The sequence below is a fragment of the Cydia splendana genome, chromosome 5 (genome assembly GCF_910591565.1).
Source record: "Cydia splendana chromosome 5, ilCydSple1.2, whole genome shotgun sequence".
Lineage (NCBI taxonomy): Eukaryota > Metazoa > Arthropoda > Insecta > Lepidoptera > Tortricidae > Cydia > Cydia splendana.
This window is the reverse complement of record NC_085964.1, coordinates 20,951,696-20,964,424: the sequence shown is the minus strand read 5'-3', so window position 1 is coordinate 20,964,424 and position 12,729 is coordinate 20,951,696. Positions and strand designations below refer to the sequence as shown.

Below are 12,729 nucleotides of genomic sequence, written 5' to 3'. Positions count from 1 at the left end.
AAAATAAACATTATGCCTACACATACGCACACAAACAAATATTATCGGGTCCGAAAGCTGACGGGGTGCTCCGACATAGGCGACATAGCTGAATTTATCTGAAGCGCCTTTCCGATATCGGATGTCGGAAGGCGCCTATGAGAAAAACAGCTGCAGGAGAAGCCATATGATATAATTGGTAATTTGCATGATAAATACCTATACCGTATCCAACTAACAGCACGGCGTGGTTCAAGCTGATGTTAGAACACTTGTGTGGGTGAACGATGCCTTTCTGGTAGCCCTCCAAGTCGATCATATCGAGAACTAAAACAAGAGTTCATACTTTTAGGATTTCGTGTCAAAGAAATTGTCTCAAACAAGTAACCCGTAATTTACGGGTTACTTGTTTGAGGTAGCGTGAGTCATCCTTTAGGGGCCGTAAAGGATGACTCACGCTAGACCGGGCCTTGCGCGGGCCTAGGCGTCCGACATGTCATTTTCTATGACGGCTGGTCGATTTCGATTACATGTTGTTTTCCATAGAAAACGAAGCGCCGGAAGCTCCGGCCCGACCCTGGCTCGGTCTACCGTGAGTCATCCTTAAGGGGCTTCCTGTGGTTTTCATCGATTTATGACAAGTTTTGAATCGTATCTACTACATTTGCACTATAGCGGATGGTGCTGGGCCTAACATACGGCGTTGCATGAACAAGAGATTTCCTTTGGCAGGATTGGTCCTTAGGACCCAAGGATGGATTCAAGAAGTGGAGCCACCGAGATTTTTGATGTAAATATTTAGGGGGGGGCTCTCAATTTGGTCTTGATATCTATATCATTTAAGCTACTAGGCCAAGTCTGGTATCGTTTTCGTATAAATCGGGGGTGCCGAATATATTTCTGGGGATTCAATAACCGCTGAACCGATTTAGATAAAATTTGGTATAGAGATAGTTTGAGTCCCGGGGAAGAACATAGGATAGTTTTTATTCCAAAAAAATACCTTAAAAATGAAAGGTAAGGTGTAGGATTGTATGGGAAATCAATAAACGCTGAACCGATTTCGATGAAATCTATGTCTACATCTTTGATTTAGTTGAAAATGATACTAAAATTGGCTTAGAACCTAAGCTCAAAGAATTATTAACCCCAGACGTCGCAGACGCTTAAAAAACCCCCCACCTCCCACCTGCATCAAAAATCTGGGTGGCTCCACTTCTTAAATCCATCCTTGGGTCCTAAGGACCAATCCTGCCAAAGGAAATGTCTTGTTCATGCAACGCCGTGGTTGACCTTTTTATGCTCTGAGCACACTCAACTAAGTACTACAGATAGTTTTATAAGACAAACGGCTATTATATCGGTTCTTCAATCTTTTATCTCTTGAAAGAACTGAATGGGTAGAGGTACTCATTATTTATGTTTTTTTTTAAAATATTGTCAAAAAAAAACACCTATTTCGTAACTAGCTTGCTGTTAAGGATCTTACATAATATATACGAAATCTACATATTTGGGTTCGTCTCTGACGTCTCGAAAAACGTGTCTAAGATTTTAATTTTAAAGTAATCAACACAAAAGTTACGGCCGGAAAACCTGTTTTTTGGCCTAAATTGAATCAAAATTGATCAATTTCAATTTTGATTCAATATAACTTGAAGTAAATATGGGATACTTATAGTGTTTAAAGCCGTTGCGGTTAATATGATAAGCTACAAAAAAAATTGAAAACTAAGCCGGCCCAGCCAAGATGACAATCGCTATCGCTTCGGCAACGAAACGCTTTGTGTCTCTCTATCACTCTTCCATATTAAGGCCCCAGTACACAATGGGCCATCGCCGGCCACTCCAAGGGACGCAGCTATGCGGTAGAATGAGATAGCAATATCACTTGCTCCCTCTAACGTATAAATGCGTCCCTTGGAATGGCCGGCGATGGCCCATTGCGTACTGGGGCCTTTAGTGCGACAGTGACAGCTGCGTTTCGATCGCTACGGAGCGTAAGCGATTGGCATGTTGGCTACGCGGCCTGTTCGAAGGTCGTTGGCGTGGGGGAACCCCTTACGTTAGAATTTACGACGATGTCAGGCGTGGCTCACTCCGCGATTTCGTCGCTTTGTTTTTACAGGTAGCTAAAAGTACATCCGTTCCACCCCAATTTTGGGGAAAGCCATAAGCCGCGCGTGGCGCTGTCGCCACCTAGCGGCCATATATATCTGTGCTGATCGTAACAGACGCGTTCTGTTAGAGAGTGAGTCTTCTGTACCTAGAACTGTTATTTATTCTGTGACGATGACAATTTCTCTTTCAGTGCAAAGTTTTGAATACGTCTATGTATAGTTTTGAACACTTTGTATCTGTATGCGTTACATAGAAGGGGTGAGCCAAAGTTAAGCAAGTCAGGTCAGTAAGACTACCAACAGAAATGGTATTTTTTTCTCCCGGCATGGCCGACCATCCCGACCAGGCCTATAGTACGTTCCTAGAGGGGACTGACTGGGAGCTGGTCGTAGCACCAGCATCTTTCGCTCACCTATTTTCCCACTATCACTACACCTTATAAAACAAAGTCCTCCGCCGCGTCTGTCTGTCTGTGTGTTTGTTTGTATGTTCGCGATAAACGCAAAAACGACTGAACGGATATTCATGCGGTTTTCACTTATCAAAATATCAATAGAGTGATTCTTGTACATTTAATTTGTTAACCCGTGCGAAGCCGGGGCGGGTCGCTGGTATTCTATAACTTGCATAAATTCTAAAATTAAAAATTAAGGGTTTCTAATTTTAACAAAAAATATATTTGGAATATTCATAAATCGCTTACCGGTTGTCAAAGGCCCAGTTTCGTACAATAGTTGTTTCAATGACTCTTCGTCCGTTTGAATGACTTTGACCGAAGTAACGACTATTCCTGTATATTGCATTCTTGCCTCCCTTTCTTTGCAATATTCCGCATTACCAATATACGGATAATCGTCCTCCAACCTTACCGTGTAGGTTGATTTATCCAAAAAGTTAGTAAACTGGTAGTGCCTGTAAAAAATAACAAGAAACAAATAACATTAGTAAACAATATATGTACTTAATAATAAAATAACATGGGTATCTATTTGTACCATACCGTATTACATAACGGCAAACTTCTCCAAAGGGCCTCTACGTTTTGGATCTTTTGTATTTGAACGATTTGTATCCCCACGCACGCCTATCAAATGACCGGGATGTATATACATACCCGTGAGTTTATAAGAGAGACAAATAGCAAATAAAATAAAATAAAACATGTTACTCGTAATAAATGAACATAATGTGAGAGATCACCGTAAATAGTTCAAACATACACATTTATATTAATAAATAATCCTACATTTAAATTTAAAAATTACTGTCTTGGGTGAGACTTGCGGCTCGATTCGGAAAATGAATTAGATTTCTACTAGACTTCAACAAGTTACGATACGGATTATTTAAAGATATTTGTAAGATAGATATGTCAAATTTGACGTTTCCGCGATTCTGGAGGTCCTCTTGAACGATTTCGACAAGTTATGACTTAGATATCCAAGTCACATCTAGTCGATATCTAAGGTAGATCTAGTTGATCTCTAAATCGTTTCAAGATCTTGTGATTATCTCGAAATCCGAATAGGCCTGTTGAACTCACGGACTCTGGATCGATACTCCAGCGCACTGTCATCTGAGCCAGAGGCCGTGAGTTCAAGTCTCACCCAAGACAGTAATTATTCCACTTTGAAACTTATTCTAAGTTTAATAGCATCGTTTGCAGACGTTTCTGCTTGTTATAAATTAAAATAACCTTACAGTCATCTAAAACCATTCAATCGGTATTTTATGTAACTAAAAATAAAAAATAAGTTCAAAAACTAAAACCCGACTACTGCAAATGTATGAGGGCGCTGAAGGCGCCCGGCTTTGGAACGCGTACTTCGTGCCTCGGACGTCGGGCTACGCCCGACTCTTTTAGTCTGAGGGCGCCGAAGGTGCCCGGCTTTGGAACGCGTACATCGTGCCTCGTACGTCGGGCTACGACCGACTCTTTTAGTACGAGGGCGCTGCAGGCGCCCGGCTTTGGAACGCGTACATCGTGCCTCGTACGTCGGGCTACGCTCGACTCTTTTAGTATGAGGGCGCCGAAGGCACCCGGCTTTGGAACGCGTAAAGCGAGCCTCGTACGTCGGGCTACGCCCGACTCTTTTATTTAGTATGAGGGCGCCGAAGGCGCCCGGCTTTGGAACGCGTACATCGTGCCTCGTACGTCGGGCTACGCTCGATTCTTTTAGTATGAGGGCGCCGAAGGCGCCCGGCTTCGGAACGCGTACATCGTGCCTTGTACGTCGGGCTACGTCCGACTCTTTTAGTACGAGGGCGCTGCAGGCGCCCGGCTTTGGAACGCGTACATCGTGCCTCGTACGTCGGGCTACGCTCGACTCTTTTAGTGTGAGGGTGCCGAAGGCGCCCGGCTTTGGAACGCGTAAAGCGAGCCTCGTACGTCGGGCTACGCCCGACTCTTTTATTTAGTATGAGGGCGCCGAAGGCGCCCGGCTTTGGAACGCGTACACCGTGCCTCGTACGTCGGGCTACGCCCGACTCTTTTAGTATAAGGGCGCCGCAGGCGCCCGGCTTTGGAACGCGTACACCGTGCCTCGTACGTCGGGCTACGCTCGATTCTTTTAGTATGAGGGCACCGAAGGCGCCCGGCTTTGGAACGCGTACATCGTGCCTTGTACGTCGGGCTACGTCCGACTCTTTTAGTATGAGGGCGCCGAAGGCGCCCGGCTTTGGAACGCGTACATCGTGCCTCGTACGTCGGGCTACGCTCGATTCTTTTAGGATGAGGGCGCCGAAGGCGCCCGGCCTTGGAACGCGTACATCGTGCCCTGTACGTCGGGCTACGTCCGACTCCTTTAGTATGAGCAAAAAGAATAGATAGTATAGAGGGGTCCTGTCATTGTAAATTTTGTAGTCACTGTAAATTTACTGCCATCTATCGACACACGACAAAAACTCAAAATGAAAACGCATAAAGTTATCAAAAAATGTATATATATGGATAAATGATTTTATTATTTTTATATCATTTTGATCCATGTTCATTCACTGATATCTATGTGTTAAAATTGTTAAATATGAAACGGTGTCGTCACGCCATCTAGCTGAGGATAGGCTAAAGGTGTGTGCGCCATCTATTTGAGAATGACTTTTACTTGAATTCCGAGGCACGTTTTTTCCTTAGACTTTATACGTCTTATACGAAGTTACATATGTCTTTGGTATGAGGGCGCCGCGGCTTTGGACCGCGTGGAGCGCGCCACGTACGTTGGGCTACGCCCGACTCTTTTAGTACGAGGGCGCCGAAGGCGCCCGGCTTTGGAACGCGTACATCGTGCCTCGTACGTCGTGCTACGCTCTACTCTTTTAGTATGAGGGCGCAGAAGGCGCCCGGCTTTGGAACGCGTACTTCGTGCCTCGGACGTCGGGCTACGCCCGACTCTTTTAGTATGAGGACGCCGAAGGCGCCCGGCTTTGGAACGCGTACTTGATGCCTCGTACGTCGGGCTACGCCCGACTCTTTTAGTATGAGGGCGCCCAAGGCGCCCGGCTTTGGAACGCGTACAGCGAGCCTCGTACGTCGGGCTACGCTCGATTCTTTTAGGATGAGGGCGCCGAAGGCGCCCGGCCTTGGAACGCGTACATCGTGCCTTGTACGTCGGGCTACGTCCGACTCCTTTAGTATGAGGGCGCCGCGGCTTTGGACCGCGTGGAGCGCGCCACGTACGTTGGGCTACGCCCGACTCTTTTAGTACGAGGGCGCCGAAGGCGCCCGGCTTTGGAACGCGTACATCGTGCCTCGTACGTCGTGCTACGCTCTACTCTTTTAGTATGAGGGTGCAGAAGGCGCCCGGCTTTGGAACGCGTACTTCGTGCCTCGGACGTCGGGCTACGCCCGACTCTTTTAGTATGAGGGCGCCGAAGGCGCCCGGCTTTGGAACGCGTACTTGATGCCTCGTACGTCGGGCTACGCCCGACTCTTTTAGTATGAGGGCGCCCAAGGCGCCCGGCTTTGGAACGCGAACAGCGAGCCTCGTACGTCGGGCTACGCCCGACTCTTTTAATATGAGGGCGCCGAAGGCGCCCGGCTTTGGAACGCGTACAGCGAGCCTCGTACGTCGGGCTACGCCCGACTCTTTTAATATGAGGGCGCCGAAGGCGCCCGGCTTTGGAACGCGTACAGCGAGCCTCGTACGTCGGGCTACGCCCGACTCTTTTAGTATGAGGGCGCCGATGGCGCCCGGCTTTGGAACGCGTACATCATGCCTCGTACGTCGGGCTACGCCCGACTCTTTTAGTATGAGGGCGCCGAAGGCGCCCGGCTTTGGAACGCGTACATCGTGCCTCGTACGTCGGGCTACGCCCGACTCTTTTAGTATGAGGGCGCCGAAGGCGCCCGGCTTTGGAACGCGTACAGCGAGCCTCGCACGTCGGGCTACGCCCGACTCTTTTAGTATGAGGGCGCCGAAGGCGCCCGGCTTTGGAACGCGTACATCGTGCCTCGTACGTCGGGCTACGCCGCCGGTTTTAGACCGCGTACAGCGCGCCACGTACATCGGGCTACGCCTGACCCTTTTAGTGTCGCCTTTTGGACCGAGTCCGGTGCGTCACATAGGTACGTTTCAGTATGCTTCGCCTGACCACTGCGAATTTTACTAGGTGAATATACTAAGCAACTTTTACCATTGGACCAAACCCGATCTCGTAAAAAAATTTACTGATCTGGACTTCTATACCTATATTCACGTTATAAAATATTGCAGGTCATTAAAAAACACCATGTATATAGAGGCCAAACAAATTTCTTTTGAAAAATCCCTCTTGTATCGCCGTAGTCGCGTAACACGCGGATAGATAGAATCCAGAGGGCCTACCGCGAACACGTCCGATCGGGTGCATGCAAGCAAAGCCGGGTGCAAAAGCTAACAATATGTATATATTTGAAATGTGCTAATTGAGCTCTTTCAAATGATATACAACACGTCATCATTACTTATTTTTATTTTTTTGGTTCGTGACTTTATGACCTCTAGAGGGCGCCGTGTTCATTTTTTGTGACGTCATATAGCCTATAAACATACATACATACATACATACCCACATACATACCGGTCAAAATCATAACCCTCCTTTTGCGTTGCCGTAGTCGGGTAAAAATGAGACCTTATCTAAATCTGTTAACGTTAATTTTGTATAGTCTGTAACGTTAACTAAAAATGTTAATTTTCTATAACAGGTCTCAGGTGATCACGTGATGATTTCCATGGAAAATGAAGCGCCGGATGCTCCGGCCCGGACCCGGCCCGGTCTTACGTGAGTCATCCTTTATACTTACATCATGCTGCGGTGAGGCCACCCTCCGGCGCAGTTGGTGTTCAATACGAGCGGCTTGACGCAGTCCACACTCTGTTGCTCCGAAAAAGATAACAACTCCTTGTATTTTATTGCATATTGCCCTTCAATGTTGCCTGTGAAAGAGTACCACAAAGTAAGAACTTGGGTAATTCCAGGATACATGCCCCACTTTTTGAAATAGCCTTATAATTACCCTATAGTAGGTATTAAGGTGGGATCAGACGGTTCATTTTTTGTTCATTTTCTAGTTTCATTATTCATCTTTCACTCAAAGTGACACGTCTGAACACAAAATGAACCAAAAATGAAAAATGAATTCATTAGTGAAAGATTCCAACAATGTTGGATATTTTCATTCGGCATCTTTAACTCGCACTCCGAATGAACAAAAAATGAACAGTGTGAACACAGAAATGAACGTTCATTCGGATTTTGCATATTTTTCTCGAATCCTGTAGGTATACAACCTACTATCTAGCTAGACAAAGATAACGTAAAAGCAATAAAATGGTGTTCAAGTGGAACGAACAAATTAGGATATATGGTATTACTAGGTATTCTGTATAAATATCCCATTGTTCCAAAACAATCGCCAGTAGCAAGGTATCGTAGTACAATTTGGAGTTTTATTCGGCTAGGTATACTGTCTCTCATTAAGTGTTTTCTTTCGCTATTAACGGACCTATTACTAATAATAGAAGTTCTACAAAATTACTTTAAGTTATTCGCAAATGATGCAATACGATTTCGGATCTTCATCGGCTAGTTCTCTCAGCAATGTAGGTATTCGAGGCTCCAAATAAATTTTCTTCTTGCGATCCAATGTCGCAGCCACTAGCGACGACGCTTTCTTTGCATCTTGTTTGTTAAAATCTTTATTAAAATATCACAAAATAAACTTATACCAGTCTTGGTGCTTGGTGCGTCTGCACAACTTCATTCGACGCCATAGTGCCGTGTGAACGTGAAATGAAAGGAAAATGAAACATTCACTCGAGTGAACATTCATCCGAGTGAACCGTCTGATCCCACCTTTACCTGCTACTCCACTCCACCTCCCACTCCACTCCACTCGCCTGACGACGATTTCTATTAAATGCGAGTTCGACGGATAAAGGAAAAAAAATATTCATGAGAACAAAACACTTACCAATCGCACTAAAAACCCAGCAGCTACCGCAAGTTAATTGATCCTTTACTTCAGTGACTGCGTTGTGTAACCGCCAGTCCCACTCGTCAGGAGCCGTGATGGCTTCGGGAGGGTACTCCAGTGTGGTCATCAGCCCTTCCAGTGTCTCGTCAAAGGGTAACGAGCCGAAGTAACGCTGCTTCTCCTCGGCCGTAAGATCCGAGAAACGGTCGAGTCCATACTCGACTTGTGGATATTTAGCGTTGCGTTCTTTGATGTGTTCTAAGCTTTTCTTAAAAATCTCTAGCCGCTTCGGGTACTCTTCGGGATTTCTTACTTTCCCGTGTTCCTGAATGTACTCGTTGTAGAGATTGCGTATGTCAGAGTCCTCCAAGTCAAGTTGTCCTCTCTCTGGGAGTTTCAAAGCAGTGGCTGTGCCAAATATTAGCAAGAAAGTCAGACAAAACATGATGTTACCTGGTGGTGCGATGTGCGATAAGGATTGGTCCGGCTTGTTGCTTTTTATACAACTGAAGTCGTAAATACTTTTAATATTAACAGCTTGATAATATTATATTTAATGACTATGTTTTTAGTAAAGAATTCAGGGTAATTGTTTTGTTATCGTACATACTTTAAATGTTGAGTTAAAAAAAACATACATTTTGAAAGGCTTCTTTATCTCGGAAACTATTAGTATTACTTGGTATTACTATTATACAAAAATATTAAAATATAATCGACAGTATTCTAAATGTAATACTCTCTTATACCTTGACCTTAAATAAAGTATTTTACTTATAACCTACATCGTTCGTATGAATTAGTGACAAAATAAAATAAAATAAAAAAGCTATAACTCCTGGCTCGTACCAATGAGTTTTTCGGAACTTATGTACGAAATATTATTTGATATTTACCACAAGCTTTTCGGTGAAGAAAAACATCGTGAGGAAACCTGCATACATCTGTGAAGAAATTCAAAGGTGTATGTGAAGTCTCCAATCCGCATTGGGACTATAGCCCAATAGCGTGGGGACTATAGCCCAATCCCTCTCGCGCTTGAGAGGAGGCCTGTGCCCAGCAGTGGGACGTATATAGGCTGAATTTTTATTTTATTTTATGTAATAGTCAGCAAACGAGCAGACGAGTCGCCTGATGGGAAGCGGTCATCGTCGCCCATGGACATAAGCAACATCACAGGAGCCACTTAAGCGTTGCCGATCCTTGAGAACCCTAAATACCCGCTTCTATTATTATTATATTATAACTCCATAGGGAGTAGGACTTCGCTATAACTGTATAAAAATAAATTTTTAATAGCTTTTGGAAGCCTGGCATTTTTATACACATGTATTTTATCACTCGTTTAAATGAAAAGTATTATTTTTATGATAGTATGTGACCTTCAATGATGATTTATTATGTTAAGTTATTTTCATTTTATTACTTTCGCAGACTTGACATCGTTCTATGGTCATTATAGTTTGATATAGATACAAGATGTAGTGCGTAATTATTTTCCTTCGTATATTCACGGAAACGTATACGAACGTGTCTTGCTATTTCAGTCAGTCTCGGTACAAAAAGTTCTGAGGTTGACTGAAGTAGCATGACAAATACAAACGTTTCCGAGAAAATACGAAGAAAAACAATTATATGCAATACATCTGTATCTATGCCTGATAGGTACAGTAGTCATCAAATATATCGAAGCGGCAAAGGTGCTTACAATTATCTGAACACGCCTCTATTATCAAGCCGTTAGTGCGTGTTCAGATATTTTTGAGCACCCTTGCAGCTCTGATATATCTGATGGCGACTGTAGGTACAAATGTTCGTATAAAAAATATTACAACAGGGCGAGTAGGAGGTTTATATAAAAAAAAAAGATGAAAATTGGTGTAACAAATAAGTACTTAGTTAATTAGTAAAAAAACATCTGTTTCAGTCAACCTAATTAAAACTATTCGCAATAAAAATATTTTAATAAATAAATTAACTATAAGATTAGATTAGATTTCTAGCTCCTAAATAGATTCCTGTCTCGTGTGTGATTTTAAATCTATGATAAAAGCTTTCAAAATTAACTTAGCATTTTCCCTATATATTGTAACAAGGAACTTTTTCACTTTGCACTCGACTAGAAAACCCGAGCTTTTGAGAAACTTTACATTTTCACACTAGATTTTACCTCCTTGAGGTATTTTTTACAACTATACGTATGCACTCATTTTCTAATACAAAACATAAATTGTGCTTAATGCGTGCCGGGATAGGGTTACGTTTTGGTTGCCATATATTTTTGGATGGTTGTTGTGTAAGTTTGTTTAGGTAAACAGCCGCCAATGTTGGGCTATTCGTATTCAAATGAGACGAGTCTTCTTATTATCGTTGTTACCGAGTGCATCGCCTCACTTACCAGCTTGGATGACTCACGCTAGAACGGTCCGGATCCGGGCCGAGGCGTCCGCCACTGCGTTTTCTATAGAAAGCATCACGTGACCATGCTCGGAAGTGTCTTTCTATAGAAAACGAAGCGACCGACATCGCCTTGGCTCAAACTCGGACCGTTCTAGCTAGTGTGAATCATTCTTAAGTGTGGTCTCGAGATTGTTCAGTAAAACTAACAACCATATACTAACTCTGAAATGTTTTCTCATGGTACACATTGGCGTACCTTTTATTGATACAATTATATTCGCCCTGTGTATGACTGTGGCGCTGTTAGCCCCATGAAAGTCAAGTTTTCTCATACCGTGCATTGTCAACGCTTGCATGCGAAAGTTACTCTATCTATCTGTATGTCTTTTTGTTATCTCTTCTCTACACGCCTCAACCGATAGACCGATTTTTCTGGTGGGAATTATTCCTTGAAGGGTTGAAAAGGGCGCTGAAATTTACTGTAGAAGTAGTATTTACTTACTTATCCTACACTGATAAAGTCACGTTCAAAAACCAGTCTTCTTCAACCTAGCGTTTTCCCGGCCTAGCGCCAGGGTCCGCTTTCCTGCTTAATCTTCTCCACTTTGCCCGGTCTTCGGCATCCTCAGGTGTGAGATTGTTCTCTTCCATGTCCGCTATCACGACGTCCAGTCAGCGTTCAAAAACCAGTGATTTATAATGATTTGAATCAACCCTTGTTACTTTGAAGGCCTGAGACCTACGTTAGAGCAAAGATATAATATGTAACTCCGTATAAGATAGGTAAAGAATAAGGAAAAAACGTGTCTCGGAAATCAAGAAAAAGTCATTCTAGAATAGGTGGCGCCACACCTTTGGCCTATATTCGGATAGATGGCGTTTAACAGTTTTACCATATATCAGTGAAAGAACACGGGTCAAAGTCATATAAAAACAATAAATAAATATAAAAGATCATTTATCCATATTTATATATATATTTTTATCATTTTAAATTTAGTTTCAACCGTGTGTCGATAGATGGCAGTAAATTTACTGTGACTACCTTTACTATGACAGTAACCCTCTATACCTACTATATATTCTCTTTGGTTAGAGGCAATGCTCTCATCGACATTAGGAATAAGACGCGACCAAAGAGATGCGGCGGGGAAATGCAGCAGACTTGATGCACGATGCAAGTTTGCAACTTGTAAATTATGCGAGCTAAGAACCCGTAACTTGTCGTTAGCAGACCATGTGTTAAGAAGTCTGCAGCTGGAGGGTTAACCACTTGAGAGTCACAAGGACATAGCCGACAACATAATATCGATATAACGCTCTCATTCTAACTTACTTTCGAGAACAGTCATGAAATTTGGTATTTGCCTATGTAGGTATGTACGAGTGAGTATGTTGCATATTTGACGACCTGTCTGGCTGGCCTAGTGGGTAGTGGGTAAGTAAGTATGCAGGGGCATAGGAAGCCGAATCGATGGTCCTGGGTTCAAATCCTGGTAAGGGCATTTATTTGTGTGATGAGCACGATTATTTGTCCCTGAATCATGGGTGTTTACAATGTATTTAAGTACCTATTTATACATTTTTACATACCTACGTCTAAGTACCCACAACACAAGCCTTATTGAGCCTACTATGGGACTTAGTCAATTTGTGTAATAATGTCCTATAATATTAATATATTTATTTCAATAAGGGTTTTGTTTTCATGTCTAGATCCAGATCCAGATGCTTGGGGAGCTCGAGGAATTGCCGCCACCTTGAAAAAGTGT

General features: G+C 43.4%; 1 protein-coding gene across 1 annotated transcript in view; it reads right to left on the bottom strand.

The window, feature by feature from the left end:
• Window positions 1–9,049, bottom strand: part of LOC134790397 (uncharacterized) — a 30,222-nt gene extending 21,173 nt beyond the window's left edge. Inside the window, exons 1-4 of the mRNA XM_063761165.1 lie at window positions 8,555–9,049; window positions 7,385–7,517; window positions 2,804–3,012; window positions 199–306 (exon numbers count right to left, since the gene is read on the bottom strand). Coding sequence (XP_063617235.1) covers window positions 199–306; window positions 2,804–3,012; window positions 7,385–7,517; window positions 8,555–9,002 — 898 coding nt within the window. The 5' untranslated portion in view covers window positions 9,003–9,049. The remainder of the gene's footprint in view (window positions 1–198; window positions 307–2,803; window positions 3,013–7,384; window positions 7,518–8,554) is intronic.
• Window positions 9,050–12,729: the final 3,680 nt, after the last annotated feature.